Consider the following 17,931-nt stretch of genomic DNA (forward strand, 5'->3'; position numbering starts at 1 on the left):
GGAGATGGAAAAAAATCTGTGGACAATATTTGATATCATACTCAGAGTGATAAAGCTGTGAAGATTATAAAACAGGGTAATATATCAGAGAATGATTAGTGGTGGTTATGGTAGTGAGGGGTCCTTTGGGTCAGACTAGGTTATCAGGATAGAACTCTTGGAGGGAAAAATATGTGAATGAAGTCCTGAATGGCATCTATAAACACATATTTCAGTAAACATATATAAAGTTATTGCTATTTGGAATACAAGGTTTCTTTTGAGTTCCCAAATGTTCAAAGTCAAAAAGGAAAGGAATAGTGAATGATAATGTAAAATGAGGGACATTTCTATTTTAGCTCCTAGGATATGGCTAACGTATTATGTTGAAATGTACAAAAATGCTGATATTTCATCATTTTGACCTACAAATCAGCAATTCATATGGTTCGACTCAATAGTTGGAACTGAACAAAGTTAGGGCACGTAGTCAGGTAAATGTTATTTACTGAGGTTTGCTAGGATTAATTCACTATTTAAGTATTATAATTGCCCTCATTGCCTAAATCCAAATATGCATAAAATCTACATAAATTACATAATTATAAAAAATTATTGGAAGACTTACGGTGTGTCAGATATGGAAACTAAGTGCTTTCTGGTATTACCTTATTTGATTCTTATGTAACCTCATGTATTATTACCACATGATGTAAGGTAGATACTGTTACCGCATGATGTAACAATGAAGACACTGAGGTCCAGAGGTGTTAAATATCTTGATCCATCATATCACCACTTGCAAGCGGAAGAGTGACAAAGCAAGGATTTAAATGAGGGATATCTCTGGAGACTGTATTCTAAGTTCCAATCACTTAGCGTTTACAGGAAAATATGCTTCTTCATTTCAAAAGTCAACAATAATTATATCTAACTTGATATATTTTCAGGTTTACATAATATTTATCTCCTTTTAGCTATCTAACATTTCATTAGTGCTGAGACTTAAATGATGTGATGTGATCTTGTGTGTATGTTTGCATATATATGTTAAAAGAGTGCCACGTTGCTTGAACAAATTTGAGGATATACATAATAGTGGAGAGGCTCCTGTGGATAGTAATGACAAGCAGTTTGGTACATCTTTTTTCCTTATGATCTTAAAAACAAATCAGGGTTAGTCTCACCTACTCCTAATTATTCTATTTCCCTTGCTATTTGCGCATATGATACAACCCTGGCCAATGAAATATGGAGCTAAGTCTGCTGGAAGGATCTAGGAAAAGTTTTCCTTGATCTTACAAACAGGACTAAAGATAGGGCATCCCTGGCTGGTCTTTGGCTCTCTGCATGGTGTCTTATAAGAAGTGATGCTTAAAGCTGTTCGCATTACAGAAAAGTTAATAGAAGCCTGATGCTACAGAGCTACAAGATTCAATTCAGAACAACCCACCTCTGAACTTCCTGATAATTTTTCCTCATATTTAAGTAAAAAACTGAGGGAGGTATGATTACAAATCCAACCTATAACCAGTATCAGCATATAGTTAGACTCTGTCTTATATCTAATCTTCAAAATCAGAAAATATGGTATTAAGAGAACATTTGTTTACTACTTTCTGGATTTTTCTGTGTTCTTTATATATACTTGTTACATAACCAGCCAAGAATAATGCCCTTAAACTTCACAAAAGAGCGGTATTTAAGGTTCTCTGTTATTTTTTCTCACTTTAATGCATGTCTTTTTTATTCATGTTGCTCATACAGCCTTTCCATCTGTTTCCTTTAGCCCTGAACTATAATTGAAGATACTATTGATGATTATGTCCTTCTAAATTCTTTGTGTTTGTGCATAAGTGATCTCAACAATCAATAAAACAGTAAAACGTGCATCAGTGCTTTTATTTTCAACTTGATCCTTTATTTCCCCTCCTGCACAATTTCATATTCTGGGAGTATCTTCCCCTTGCCCACATACTTTGTACCTGGATGTTCTTAAAAATAAAATTCATGGCTTTTAGAGGCTCTTCAGAAAATTACTCTAGGACCCTTAAAATGATTGAAGAGGATTAATCTATCTTCTTCTGCACTATATTGTTAGTCATTATCTATTCTCTCTGCTAGATAATTTAAGATATTAGGCTATTGAGCTGCATATTTTACACAGCTTTTAACATATCGATGTTGTGCAAAGGAGGTTAGATTAAAAAATAACTTTAAAATACATTTCTCAGAAAACCTCATTTTGAAAGCATCAGTAAATATCTTGGCTGGATAACCTGATGTGCATTTTATCTATAAGGTAACAGATTTTATCCACCCTCCCTCCTCTGAAAAACAAAACAAAACAAAACAAAAACCCAAAAATCCCCCACAAAAAACCAGACCCTAGGTTTTGCTTTAGATTTCTAAGACCAAGCTAATAAATGTGTAAATTAAGCGAGAATACTGGTAGGTTATCTCTAAGACAATGAAAAAGAGCACATTATAACTTCACTGAGTACCTGGAGGCACCAAGAATGTATGGCTAGTAAAGAGTATCCTTATAACTGCCAAGAGGGAAATCAGCAGAATTAAAAGGATAAAGTTTTTAAAAACCTTATCTAAACTGCCTAGTATGGCAAAGAAAAGAGAGCTATTCTAAGTAGACTTCAAACTGCATTAACCAAAACAAAACAGTATTTTAGTGTTATGGCAGATGATTTCTGAATGAAGTATATATCTTTATATTTTGTCCACACTTTTATGATTTATATTCCTTGGAAGCTACATAGGCTGACATAATTTATAATTTAATTTAACTGAGGTATTATAAGGCCCACATCTCAGTAAGCTTTGGAACTGCTAATTGGGATAATAGGAAATTACTTGTCTTTTCCCAAATGCCAGTGAAGTAGGTCAGGATAATTAATATGCAAGCTGACTTTTCAGTCAAAGGAAAACAAGACAGGTCTCATCTGTGTACTTTTAATACCATCCATTTTACATCAAAATGAGTTCAGCCTGTGAAAAATCATAGTATGATTCAGTTAAATAATTGAATTTCAAAATAAGAAAAAATGTAGTCCAACCATGAGAACACAGATTGAAGACTGTTCTAAAGAAGGCTAAATTTACACCTCATAAGCTGAGAAATTGAAAAAAACACATCTAAGTCACTGATTTAGATACAGCTTGCTATTTAGATTGCTTTGTAAACTTGTAAGCACTATATGATATATAACATATTATATAAAGTTAAGGTAAATATAAATGGTAAGAGAGGAGTTTGGCTGATGACATAACTCTTCATCTACAAAGCAGAAGATAGGTTATATTTTCACATTTTCTTCCATTACTCCTGCCTACTTGCCTGATACTTCCTATTTTAAATTTTTTGGTAAACTGAGAACAAATATTTGGAGCCAGAGACATGTAACTTATTTCCTCTGCAGATCTATACTGGATTAGTGCAAATTCACCTTACTAGGTCAAACCCAATGCTGGCCTCGAGCAGGACAGTTAGTAACATACCACCGCTGTACTTTGACTGTGACAAACACAGTGCCTGCCAACCTGTGGGCAACATGGTGAGTGCTCCCTATTGGAGGGCCTGTCATAAGTCTGATATTGATGGGATGGCCCCTGCTTCTTTCGTGAGTATAATTTTTGCTCTGTTGATATAACTAACACGCAGTAGCTTAACTTGAATAAGAAGCTTGGAATACTTGCTCCTGATGGCCAACCCAGGGCAGTAACGAACACGACACCCCTTAACTAGGCCTTAAAGATTCTTTTGAAGACACTGATTTTAAAGCTGATGTTCCTCAAATGAAGTGTTCATCAAAATGCACACTCCTCAATGCTAAAAACAGCAATGCAGTAAATCCATCATTAGGAAGGCAAACACACATTCCTTTAAATAAAAAGCATCTTCTACTAGGCAACCATCAAATGCACTGCTCTGCTGAGAAAGGTGCAAAGAACACTGACATATCAACAAGTGGCAAGATTTGGGGGGAAATACCCAGAAAGAAATGGGGCCCTGAAAGAGTGCATAGCCACCTCTAGTGAAGTAGAACTGGCTGAATAGCATCCATTGTCCCATGATATTGAACCTAGACAAAACATGCAATGCTAGATTTATGGACACACTTCCTCAGGTTGTTCTGCCTTAACCCAATTATTCTACAAAAAAAAAAAAAAAGCCACTGAAAGAGATGGAAAGTATCAAATAACTGCCCTCTTGACTCATTTGGGAATGTGAAGGAAAACTGCACCAACTCAGGAGTGCATCTATACGGTAAAAACAAACCCAATCAACAGAACAGCAAAAAAGACACTGGAAGAACAAATTCGAAAGCCATCTAACTACAGATGCTCTTTGGGCTCGGGTTTTCCTTTTGGGACCTGGGACGCGCCTTCTCCTTTCCCGAACTCCCTCACACATGGCCAGGAGGAACCCGGAAGTAACTGGCTTACGTGAAAAGGTAGCATCCGTGACTTCTACCTGCAGCCGTGAGGATGTTTTCTGAACAGAATTCTCTATTCCAGGGGGATGTGCAAATGTCAACACAATCTATTTTAAAATGGCAAAGATAAAAGTATTTTTCCCCAATATGTTTGTATAATACTGAACAAACCTCACATAGTTATAGCAGTTGTGCAGCACCTGGATGACAGTTGAAACGAAGTTTCTAACTCCTCTTTAGTTAAATTTTAGAAAAACAATGTACTAATTCTGGTAAACATCATAACAGTAAAAATGTATTGTCATGCTTTCCAGAAATCCTATAGAGGCCTAACATGGCTCCTAGATATTTTTCCCACCAGACTCTTCCATAATCTCTGATGAATGTGAATGCTGGGAGGCCTTAGCAGGTAATAGATGGTAATTACCTTTTCCTGCACCAATAGTATACCTTTTTTAATGCTCCTCAGAGAGATCATGGCTAAAACACACTTCACATGGAAACTACTTTAACATATGAATTTTATTACAAGCAACTCATATTTTGATGGTAGAAGATATGATTTAATTCCCATTGAATAATTCAACGAAGATCCATACCATAAAAGGAAGTCTACTGTATTTTTTTTGTTAATAATCTCCAAAATGACCCTTATTTTAAATAAGCCAAGTTTAACATGGGTAAGAGGCTCCTGACCTGCTGGTCCTTTGTGAGTTTTGAGTTGTTTTTCCAGTTGTGATGAAGAGCTTAACAGTTCTATATTCCACAATCAAAGTCTTGTATACTCACAAAATGGGCTGAGGAATATAGTCTGCCTGTATCCTTTAAAAGGAGAACTCTAACGCCTTACTGGGACCAAACCAGCAACTGTGGTTTCATCAACACTGGCTTGGGACATCTGCACTAACTGGCCCAAAATTTGTTTTGAATAAAGACATGCAAAACAGTTTTATACTACTACTTTAACACTATTTTGCGGGGGATAATTTTACATTTAGGACTTAAAGCCAAACTCAGATTTTTCTTTCTAAGTAATATAACTGAGTTCTAGCCTTTCCCTGAAACTAGCCTGGGTTTCTGGAGTGGTGTAGCATGTTAACTATAAACAGATGCTTGGAAAGGCATGTTGAATAAAGGACTTGATAATCAGTAAACATATTCTTGATGCCAACAAATCAGAAGATTACTTAATTGACTTTGTCTCTCTTAAGGGTTGATTCACATAAACTGACTTTTGCAATCAACATACATACCTTGAAAGTAAATAAATGCTTTTGGAAACTGGTTATTTCAGCTATTTGGAGTTGACAGAAGAGTCATTTGAAATTTCTTTTTGGAAATCTCTTCTGAATTTTTTCTTTAAATTTTTTAATGATGGGAAGAGAATATGTTTATGTATACACACACACATATGTGCATGCGTGTGTGTGTTCACTTATTATATTCAACCAAGTTTCTCCTAACACCCTGCTTGAAGTATTTAGTTTCTTAACCCAAACTCAGGGGGCAATTACTGTGGACCAAAGGGATGATGCATGTAAGGGAGAAGTTTTTGGATGAGGGGAGGAAGAAAAAGAAATGACTAGTATTAACCTGAAGAGGCAAGTGAGTACTTGGAGAAAACCATTTGCTCTAGCTTTGGGTGTCCTGGGATATAGGGTTCATTGTTCACTTTTTGTCCCCCATGTTACACAAGTTCTGAAAGTAAAGCAGCAAGGGATACCTTAACTTCCTGTGCAGCAAGACCATTATTTTAAGAAAAAAGGGAAACAAAATTATATTTTCTTAAAATAAGAAGTTTGAAAAGGTTAGGACTCTGTGTACACAGGCTAAGCATCTCCAACATACTTACTTTTGTCTCCTATGTTTTCCCCTGCTGCCTCCCCTTCCTCCTCCTCCTCCTCCTCCTCTTCCTCCACCTCTGTGGGCTGCACGTCATCCTGTGGGTCACAGGCACTAACCGGCGCGTTCAGACAGCAGTGGTTGAACCCACTATCTCGAGGCAGAGTAAAACTTCGAGGCTTGCCCCCATTTCCATTTAACACTTGCATCCTCTCGCTCTCAGCTAAGGGGTACGGCCCATAGTGATCCTGGAGGTGGCACTTCTGAGTTGGAAGAGTGGACTGCCTCCTGTGCTCCGGGGAGATGGCCGCGGAGTCAGAGAAGACAGAATCCTCCAGGGGCAGAGTCTGAAGATAGTGTAATCCTGAGCTTGTCAGGGGCGTCTCGATTAAATCCTGCCAGGAGCGGCGCTGACTGGCTGTCTTGCGAATGGGGGACACCGCACTGCTCCCGGTCACTTCCTGGCGAAACTCCTCGTGGGAGGACTGTGATTGAGAGGTCTCTGTGGAAGAGAGCCGGCTGTGTTTCGCTTCCACGTAAGGACTGGCACAACTCATCTGTGGAAAGGAGCCTCTGATCAGCCTCCACAGAGGTAACAGGCTACCTCTGTCAGCAAGGCACATGTTAGATTTCCACCAGCTAACATTTACCAGTCAAGTGAATGACTAGTCAAGTTTACGGACATCTCAAAGTTGGGCCTCAGCTGATCTTTTGAGGGACTGACATGAGGAGGGTTGAAATGCAGCTCTACCAGACTCTCATGAAAAATCTGACCTATTAATATGCAAAGCAAAATTCTACAACAATGAAGCATAAGAAAATCTGAGTGCTTATGTAAGAAATATTCAGCAACGAAAGAAAATCTGGAGTTTTAAAAATCTCTATAAATTTGAAACCCCGGACAATTGTTGCCAAATCTGTATTTCCTGATTGTGTGGGGTTTGGGGATGAGGGTGAGGAGAGGCCTTTGGGTGTGAAAACAGGATGCCTATAATCAGACAGAATCCTTCCTCTTCCTTGCAGGAGAATGTCTGCTCCCATGGGCCCCAAGGAAAAGCTTTTGTAGGGTCTTGTCAATTTGTGGCACTTTGTGGAGAGTTAAAACTATAGAGGCAGGATGAGATTATATCCTGATGGGGATCAGCATTTGCCTTGAGCATGGGCACCTCGGGGCACATAAACACAAAAGAAAAATGGGATATTTTTATTCTTGGAATTTAAAGCTTGGGAGTATATAGCACAAAGCACAACCAAGAAAAAGGACTGGCATCAAGTGAATGCTGTGAAAGTCTTGCAGGCACCCCTACTGGGGACGAGGCTTACTCTAGCTCTGGGGGCTGACAAGATCAGCCCCGCCTCCTTTCTGGCAAGAGGAGCCAGATGTGTCAAATGTGATCATGGCAAATGGGGCTGAGGCTGTGGCCAGGACAAGCCTGGCTGAAGCGAAAGCACATGCTGCCCCTCTGGGTAAAGGAAGGGAACTTAAGTGTCATCTTCTGGGGGCAGTTTATTTTCCCACATGTTAATAACATGTAAATGGTTTCCTTCTTGCATAGCAACCCCCAAGTTGCTATGATTAAAGAACTGTTCCCTGAAGCAGCAGCTTCCTTTACTTCCTCTTTTAGAAATATTTTCAAGGAATTATTCAGGCCCTGGTGTTTTAGGGAAAAAGAGAAAATATGGTATGAGCTATGTCTTGTCACTGACTTCATGATTTCATTTCTCTTGCTCATCCTTGCATTCTGCTGCACTCAGTAAACTGCAGCATTTATTAAAGAAACACACACACATTTAGGAACCATTCTTCGGTAAGAGACATTGCTATCAAACGTTGTTATTAAAACTGTGGCTTCCCTTTTAGTTGTCGGCCAAAAGCACCCATTCATTTACTTCAGAAATATTTATTAGGCATTTAATAAATAAGTGCCAGTGCTGTGCAAGGCCATGGGGATATGCAGATCAATCCAACAGTGTCCCTGTGCTCAAAAGGTCCACAGTCTAGTCCAGTGAGCTGTTTGTAGTTCCAGATATTCTGATTTAATGTCTGCGTAGGATTTGAGCACCTGCATTTTAAAAATGTTCCAGAGATGATGCTTTTGCACAGCCAAGGTTGAGAAGTGGCCTCAAATTATACCAACATCTTGTGTAGCGCCTTTCTTATTTAAAATCCTCTAGAGTAATATGGAGTTGGAATTAGGTTGGCTGCTGTTGTCACCTAAATTCAGCTTCCATCTCCTACATGGAAGACTCAGTCCCAAGATAGGCAGAAGTGACTCTTATGATGCCATAACCAGGCAGGCAATGCATTGTGGAAACTGGGACACTACTGAGATGTTCTTAATAATTCTGATGGGAAATGGGCATAAAGTAGGATAGTCCCAAGAAAACCAGGACAGGTGTTTATCCCGTTAAAAGATTAAAGTACAATCTACACACAGACTAATTTACACAGGTTAAAGAAGTCTGGAGTACCATATATACACAGACATTAAACCAGATCCCATGACTGTGTACAAAGCTGTATGTTAAAACATGTCCAATACAGATATAGTATCAAATTTTAGGAGTTGTTTCTGAAGGCCACAGGAATGGACTTTATTAGTGTGGAAATACATAAGGTCCATTTATACATCTTTTTATAAGAAATCTTTTTTTGTTGCTGATATTTCCATGAAAGCTACTCTGACACAAATAGGATTTTTTAAAAAAATAAACATGGGCCAATACTAATTATATCTGGACTCTGTGGTGACTGTTTCTCCTGATTCAACAGTCTTTGCATACTTAAAAATTTTCCTCCTTATTGCTTTTACATTCTCTATTTTCTTTCCTCTTAGGAATCCTGAGGTCTGACATGCAATTCACTATATAATTATTTTTAACATACAAAGGGATGCTTCAGGTCAAAGATTTTGATATCAAATTATTTCCATGCCTGTGGTCAACTTACAGAGGGAGGCCGTGGGTATGTATCGTAGGGGGGTGGAGGGCTGTCCTGTTTGGGTGTTGATGGAGTATCTGCTTCTTCCTTGTCACTCTCACTCCAGTAATCTGTAAATTCACACACAAGGATACAACAACATTCTATTAAATGTTTCTAGTCATATTTTCAGGAACAGATACTACCAACTAACATAAGGAAATTTAAATTGCACCCCTACATCCTGCTCCCCAGCACCTCCTACTCCAGGCCCACCGACTTTTATTTTCAGCTGGATTTTGAGGAAGAAGGAAGAATACAATCACCTCATTCTAGCCTTTAAAGCAAGCAGTTATACATAGCTATAATTTTAAGGAGGTACGAAAAAGACACTGCATAAGGCAAATCAGGTTTAGGGTGCTTTAGATTCCAGGCCAAATTATCCCGAATCTTCAATTAATGAATGATATCACATGATGCCTCTCAAAGGTGTATCATTTCACCCTAAAGATGAACACTCAAAGAAAAGCAATATATATACTGCTGTAGATCTCTACAGATATAAACAGCTCCAAAAATAACGTTCTCAATTCTCTTTTCTGGCTTTAGTTCACCGGTTATCTAACAATCGCTGTTTCCAGAGTCATGCTGACATGAATCTCTATAACACCATACTCCCACCTCTACTTGGAAACACATGGCAAACCCTGATTCTTGCCAAATGCAAAAGGGCAAATTTGCTGATGTGGGCCGTAAGTTCCAAACTTCCAGAACTACTTAAAAGGGTAGAAAATGTAAGCCGCTAGATTTGGCAGACCTCAGGCAAGAGGGAAGGGAAAAAACTCTGAGAGATAAATCAGTTGAGTAAGTAAAATAGAGCATAAAGGCCAAGAATCAGAATGTGTTTCACTAACATCTCAACCACTCTTAACCCTGGGGTAATTCTTTATAAAATTTACAAGGAAAAACCTACAAGTACTACCCATATGCATTTCAGATGATAAGAGAAAAAGTATTAGAGCAAATGTTCCTTATTATGAAAATCCAAATCACAAAAGAACCATCATAAGGCTTAAGTGATATTCCGATTTAGGTGAAAAATCATGGCACCTATTTTTGCAGGAACTTCTCTCCACCCAGGAATTCCTACATTGTAATATTTATATATATTTTTTCTCATGGTGCTTATTAATAAGTATAGCTAACATTTATTGAATACTTACTATATTTGAATAGGAAGTTGTAGTGCTGGGATTTGAACTAAGAAATCATCTTGCTCTAAACCTTGGAGGACTAGGGCTTTTTTGTATGACATAATGGGAGAATTTAATTTGACTTATATTCATGATTCTTTAAGTCTCCCTGCCCCCGGCTCCTCTATTAACTCTGGCTATCCTGAAGAGCAATTATTTAGCAATGAAGATTATTATGTTCAGATATCAAAATATAAAAACTTTGAAAATGCTATTCCTATTTTAATTATTCCCTCTGACTAAAAGATAAGCAGAAACTAGTTAATCTAAATTTGTGTCTGGTATTTACAGTGGACCATGCTGGTGACAACTGGTGTAGTGAGTTTCCCCTCAAATATGAATTGATGTAGTTGCCCAGAGAGGTACCCAAAAATGGTGGGGAAAGCATGAACTATATAGTTGGGCAGATGTGGGTTCAATTCTTGGCTGTACCACTTACCATCTCTGTGTTCTTATAATGGTTACTAAATCTGAGTCTGTTTCAACATCTGGAAAAGGGGGCTAATGATAACTGCCTTTCAGAGTTGTGTGTATGTGTGTGTGGGTATTAAATAAGGTAACATATGTTCAAGTGCTTTGCACCTTGATAGCACTCAAAAAATTATTAGGACCCCTGATCTTGGGAGGATTTATAGGTAGCATGCTAGGGCAGTAGGGCAGTCACACAGGAGGTAAGTGCCTTGTGTTTAACTCCTTGGACATTAGTTTTTTTTTTCTTCTTACAACAAGTTTCAGCAATGAAAAGTGAATTCTGAAGCTCTGGGACCTGGGTTAGGTAGTTTTGTGGGAGCTTGAAATACTACAGGGAAGTCATTCCTGGAGGTGAAGAGATTAAGCACTCCCCACATCACACCCCCAAGCAATGGTTTGGCCAAGATTACTTTGCTCTTGCCCTTCCCACTATTTCCTGAAACTGTGGCACCTGTGTTGAGTTTCTTCTTGACCTTTGCACTGATACATTGGGGGATCTCAAGGAATTAGAACCTCAAGTGGTCCTTATTAGCATGTTGAGAAGGAGATGATCACCATTTTATCAAGATCTCTATAGCTACCATTACAAGTGACAGATGTGGGAAAGTCTCTATTTACTTTTCCTCCTCAGCTGAATTAGGAAGAATTATAGTCCACTATTCCATGTAATTCTTGGTTTACTAAAAAGTACCATCAATCGTTTTCTTGGGTTGCCAAAGAAAAGACTGAATTCCCACTATGTAAATTAACTTTATTTCTCACAGTACATTGTGTGTCTCTGAGAGACCAATGCCGGAGAGGCAACTCCACAGAAAATTCAGTCATGGTTTACTTGGGGTTTGTGTGGAAAAGTACAGGCACCTGTTTGCTCAAAGGCTGAAACCAGTTTGATTTGCATTCTAAGAGCAAATTAATTTATTTTTCTTAGTTTTCTATTTAGCACAAAATAAATGGAGCTTTTAATGTCTCTTGCATGCTACTCAATTTTATAAGTAACTAATCATGAATAAACAGTGCTGTCTATAGAACAGGAAGATTTTCACGTTACTTCTCAGGTTGATATAAAAAAGATAATTGGAAAAAATGACTTTTTTATCTAGAACTACCAAAAAATACAATATATTTCATTCATTTTTATGTCATTAAATCTTTAGAAAGTCCTTATGTATGACAGAAAATAATGTGTCATGAATGTTTGACTTGAAGGTGGAAAAATATAGAAAAATGATTAGCAGACAACTAGCCAAATTGTGATCTTGGCATAATTTAGTGTAACCCTGTTTTCTCTAAGTACAACAACAAATAATGAAAGAGAAGCCCACATCCTTTATACTTCTGTAGCTAAAGACAGCAATTCACTAAACTTTTATTTAAATCAATGCAAGAGTCACTTCCAAGCTGCACTGGGTACTTAAATAAAAACAGTGTTTGGCAGTTCCTCCTTTGCATGTTTGTGAAAGATTCCCAACCCTCGAGGAGCTATATTTTGTATGAAGTTTAAACTTCAGTACTGAGAACGGTACTCAGGAGATGTCAAATAACTCTACAGAAGTGTGAAGTAGACACATGCATCCAGTTGTTTTCTATATAGAATACCATGAGACCTAATTATGCAGAAGGTAGGAAGTTTCATGTTTCTGACCTATGTCAGAATGCCTAAGGAATACATATTCTATGTGAAAATGCAAATTATTTCAGAGATTCTGGTTGCGTTGTGCTAGCAAGAGGGATGTGAATTATTAACTATTAGCTTTTCTGCCAATGAGTGTCTACCACTCCAGAAGGCACTAAAATATATACTCACATGATCAGGTGGCATGAATCCATAGACTGAATACTTATTGGAACCTGCATGTGCAATATAACTTACCAGTTCTTTAATCCTTAATGAAATTAGGCTATATTATACCAAATACAAAGAAAATTCACTAAAATCAAGACCATGTTAAGCTTCAAAGTGATGAAATACAAGGGTTAAGCCTGGAAATCCAAGATTCCTCATTCATGTAAATTAACTTTTTTTCAAAGATTCATTTTCCTATCAGTACATTGCTCACTTTTAATTCTTGTATCTTAAAATCAGAAACAAATCTGTATGCGCCTATAAAGAACCGTCTTCTGCCTTTAAAAAAATCTGAAAAGAAAGGCTAGGTTTTTTTTTAGTGCTATTAACACAATTGTAGGCCTATAAATTAAGTTGAAGCATGAAAGTTTTATTCCTTAAACAAACTTTTAACAATGAAGAAATGTGGCTTATCAACTGGCCTGACACTTCATAGTTCTGGCTGGGATTTGCCTTTGCACACTGACTTGATGGGAGATTGCTTCCATGTTATTTGTGGAGGTATCCATGCTGCTTCCACTCTCAGGAATGTTTTATTTTGTTACTTCCTTTACTTTACTGCCTTCTCATCCTGTGAGAATGAGATCAAATAATGGTATCGACATAAAGCCTTTCCCTATTCCCCTCCTGGAAGCAATCTCTCCAGTCTAATTTCTACAGAACTTGATTTGTACTTTCTTACATTTCATTTTCTGTATTATATTAAAAGTACCTTTTCTACTAGAATTCAGTGTAATTTCAGGAAGGATGGGTGCCTATTTCACCCTAATTTAATCAGAGTGCTAGTTGAAGGCATTACATAGAAAAGCTTCATATTGAATGAAACATTTTCTCTTCTCCTCTGCTGCTGACTTTACATCAGGCTCACAATCATTTCCTCCAGTAAGATATTTCCTCATTAATCAGCCAGTCTCCTTACCAGACTTTTTTTTTTAAAGTTTGTATCCACTTAGCACATTTTTAAAGTCAGTTGCAGTTGTACAATCATTAGTACTCATTGACTTTATGTTGCTGTTTATTTTTTTTTGTTTTTCTTTATTTTTTCTTAAGCAATTTCAAGTGTGTGACTTTGAGATCCTCAACAAAATGATATATTCCTATTGGCAGGAACCATGTTTTGCTTTCTTTGAAATCTTCCTGCCCTGACTCCTTACTCCTCAGTATTCTACCCATCGTCATTCCCTCACCCAGAGGCTCTAAACCAGGGGTTGGTAAATAAGGCCTGCAGGCTAAATGAGGCTCTCTGTCTGTTTTTATATGGCCTGTGGATCAAGAATGGTGTTTACATTTTTAAATGGTTAAAAAAAATCAAAGGAAGAATATTTTTTGAAATGCAAAAAATGATCTGAAATTTAATCTCAATGTCCATAAACAAAGCTTTATTAGAGCCCAGCCACATCCCTCATGTATGTACAGCTGCTTTCGTACTGTAATGGCAGACTTTGAGCAGTTTAGACAGAAATCTCATGGGCTTGCAAAGCCTCAAATATTAACTACTTGGCTCTTCACAGAAAGTTTCCCAATCCCTGCATTAAACATTTGCCAACAGATTGGTTTTGGGATCTGGTTATCTTCTTTAGATCTCTCTAACCTTTAGCTTTTAGATGTTTAGAAAAGTTTTGGCTGAGGTTTTCCTCTGAGAGGAAACAGAAGGTTTTTAGAATCTCCACATAAACAAACAGGCCATGCCCACTGGAAACACAACTAGAAATATGTTTGCATGTATATCAGTCTGTGGAATTCCTCTGACTTGAGGAAGTCTCAAAAGATTTCCAAAACCTATTGATGCTTCCAAGGGATGCACAATAAACACTTTTTGGAAATGTATGTGTACTCTGTTTTTATATGGCCTGTGGATCAAGAATGGTGTTTACATTTTTAAATGGTTAAAAAAAATCAAAGGAAGAATATTTTTTGAAATGCAAAAAAATGGGTGTTATACTGTATATTGGCAAATTAAATTTAAATAAAAACCATTCATTTGGGGAATATAAAAAATAGTGAAAGGGATTAAAGGTGAAAGGAGAGAAAATGAGTGGGAAATATCAGAGAGGGTGACAGAACATGAGAGACTCCTAACTCTAGGAAATGAACAAGGGGTAGTGGAAGGGGAGGTGGGCAGGGGGATGGGGTGACTGGGTGATGGGCACTGAGGGGGGCACTTTATGGGATGAGCACTGGGTGTTATACTATAGGTTGGCAAACTGAACTCCAATAAAAAATATACAAAAAAAAGGCACATAGTACTTAAGAAAAAAATAATAAATAAATAAAAAAACAAAACAAAAAAAGTAAATGTAAAGCAACTTTGGAATGGTGACTACAGCTTTCATTAGAATTTTAATTCTGCATAACGACATTGTGTTTTGTAAATCTGAATGACTTTAGAGGCAAGTTCCATAAGATCAGGGCAGCCCAGGTGGCTTAGTGGTTTAGCACCCCCTTCGGCCCAGGGCATGATCTGGGTCCCAGGATCGAGTCCCACGTCAGACTCCCTGCATGGAGTCTGCTTCTCCCTCTGCCTGTGTCTCTGCCTCTCTCTCTCTCATGAATAAATAAATAAAATCTTAAAAAAATTCCATAAGATCAGAGAGTTACAGATTAACAGAACTGAAGAACATAATCAATTGAGATAATTTATGGAAGAAGGGGTCATCCATCTGAGCTCTTTGCATAAAAGTCCACTTAAATGTCTATGAAACTGCTAAACAGAAAAAGAAAACAACTCACCAATAAGGACTTGAACTTTGGTCAGTATTTACGACCAATTATAGACTTTTTAAGATTTTTTTCCTCCATGGGAAATACATTGAGAGAAACAGCAACAAACTCCACATTAGGTACTCTAAAACTTTCTGAGTTTATTCCCCATCTGTTGAGTTTACTAAATTTTACTTATAAGATGCTATGGTTTGGATTCAAAGTGCCCAGAAGAGAAATAACCACAGCCTGAGGTATGCATTTTCATTCAAATGATAGTAGTGAATCACTGTTTAGGATAACAGCAAAAGAAAACAAAACAAAAACCCCACAGACTGTAAAAAAAAAATTCCTTTACCTTGTTCTTGCTTAATCCTCTCTCTTTCTGCATATCCTGCAGTCAGCATATTGATTCTGTTAAGCCATCTGAAAAAACAAATATTAAAATCAGTAACGTCACAACTTAATTTCTTATATTTTACTTCTTAAAAATATTTATTTTAAGAATAAAGAAGATGTAGTATATATACAATGGAATCTTACTTAGCATAAGGAAAGAAAGAAATCTTGCCATTTGCAAAAAAAGAAAAAGAAAAAAGAAAAAAAAACCTTGCCATTTGCAATTACATGGATGGAGCTAGAGTGTATTTTGTTAAATGGATGAAATAAATCAGTCAGAGAAAGACAGATACTGTATCATTTCACTCATATGTGGAATTTAAGAAACAAAATAAATTAGTGAAGGGCAAGAAAGACAGAGACAAACCAGGGAACAGACTCTTAACTCTAGAGAACACACTGTTGGCTACCAGTGGGGAGGAGTTCAGGGGATGGGGGAAATAGGTGATAGGGATTAAGGAGGGCTCTTGTCCTGATGCGCACTGAGCAATGTACAGAATTGCTGAATCACTATATTGTACACCTGAAACTAGTAACACAGTATGTTAACTATACAGGAATTAAAATAAAAAAACATTATTATTTTTTTAGAGAGGGAGGGGGGAGCGGTGGAGGGAAAGAGAATCTTAAGCAGAAGCCAGAAGCCAATGTCCAGCATGGAGCCTGAGGCAGAGCTCAATCTCACCCTGAGATTGTGACCTGAGCTGAAATCAAGAGTCAGATGCTTAACTGACTGAGCCACCCAGGCACCCCTAAAGTACAAAATTTAATAAAATATTAATAAAATAAAAATATTTATTTTAAGATATTTATTTTAAAATATTTATTTTAAGAATATATGAGATAATTTTACATAAAAGATGTCTTTGTTTCTCTTGACACATCGAGTCTTCAAAGAGCTATAATTTGCTGTAGTATAAATTGCTCCCACATTAAAGATGCTATTTCGATAGAAAAGTCTTAGGCAAACCTGTTAATATCTGTAATATAGAGGGTTTTAAGATGATCAGAGCCCTATTAATTCTGTTGCTCCAAATTTAGAAGCACTCCAAATATTGCTGCTGACTGTGTCTTCAGAACAAATGCTTTTTTTTTTTAACAAATGCTCTTTTATAGGTATTTAATATCATACAATATGTACTGATGAGGGAAAAAGTTATGGACTTTGCCTGTCAAAATGAATTTTACTATTAAATATTAGTTGTGATGAAGGTCATTTAAGTTTAATGATCTGGGGGGAAACATATCTTAGGAGTACTTTGGAAATTCGTCTCTAAATACGAAGGAATTAGGTTTTCCAAAGACAAAATGAGCAAACATAATTTTAACCTCTGTATACATCCTGAAAATCTATTTCCACAAACAATAGTAACTTAATAATAAATCTTAGTTCTTTCCTCTCTCAGTAGCACTACTATTGCCAGGGGAGGGGCCTGCATTATTTCAATCTCCATCTTTTTTCTTTTGTCCCACCAGGTCTCTCCCTGTGTTCATTATTCCAGCTGTTCACACTGCATCTGATTATTAAATCATAAAATCTTTAAATTAACCTGACAAATTTCCATTGGTCCATTCTGAGCTATGATCCATATATTTTCCCAAATCAGAAATTAAGGAAGAACCCCTCTTCCGAACTACCTTAAGTTTGGAATGAATAGTATAGTTAACATCATTAAAGTATGGAATAATCTGATTAAGATACATTTTAAGGGGTGCCTGGGTGGCTCAGTTGATTAACCGTATGCCTTCGGCTCAGGTTATGACCCCAAGGTTCTGGGATTGAGCCCCACATTGGGGTCTCTGCTCAGTGGTGAGTCTGCTCCTCCTCTTCCCCTCCCCAATGCTCGTTCTCTCTCTCAAATAAATAAAATCTTTAAAAAGATGTATTTTTAAGAAAAAATTGTGTTTGAGAACTTTTTCTCCCAAGAGTTTATCTCCTGTGCCAAATGGAAGATGATGTCCTTTGAAGTGAGTTGTATATTTCAGCATTTATGCCCAGTGGTATTCACTGTGCAGCAGACAGAATATCTTGAAAGGGGAGGAAAGTTGTGTCTCTCTTTAACAAAATCACAT

General features: G+C 37.2%; 1 protein-coding gene across 5 annotated transcripts in view; it reads right to left on the bottom strand.

Annotated features, from left to right (window-relative positions):
- Positions 1–17,931, bottom strand: part of CNKSR2 (connector enhancer of kinase suppressor of Ras 2) — a 277,033-nt gene that overhangs the window by 36,573 nt on the left and 222,529 nt on the right. For all 5 annotated transcript variants that reach the window (XM_072818027.1, XM_072818026.1, XM_072818029.1 and 2 more), the window contains 3 exons: positions 15,818–15,885; positions 9,223–9,323; positions 6,283–6,829 (listed from right to left, as the gene is read on the bottom strand). In XM_072818027.1, coding sequence (XP_072674128.1) covers positions 6,283–6,829; positions 9,223–9,323; positions 15,818–15,885 — 716 coding nt within the window. The remainder of the gene's footprint in view (positions 1–6,282; positions 6,830–9,222; positions 9,324–15,817; positions 15,886–17,931) is intronic.

The sequence above is a fragment of the Canis lupus genome, chromosome X (assembly GCF_048164855.1).
Source record: "Canis lupus baileyi chromosome X, mCanLup2.hap1, whole genome shotgun sequence".
Taxonomy (NCBI): domain Eukaryota; kingdom Metazoa; phylum Chordata; class Mammalia; order Carnivora; family Canidae; genus Canis; species Canis lupus.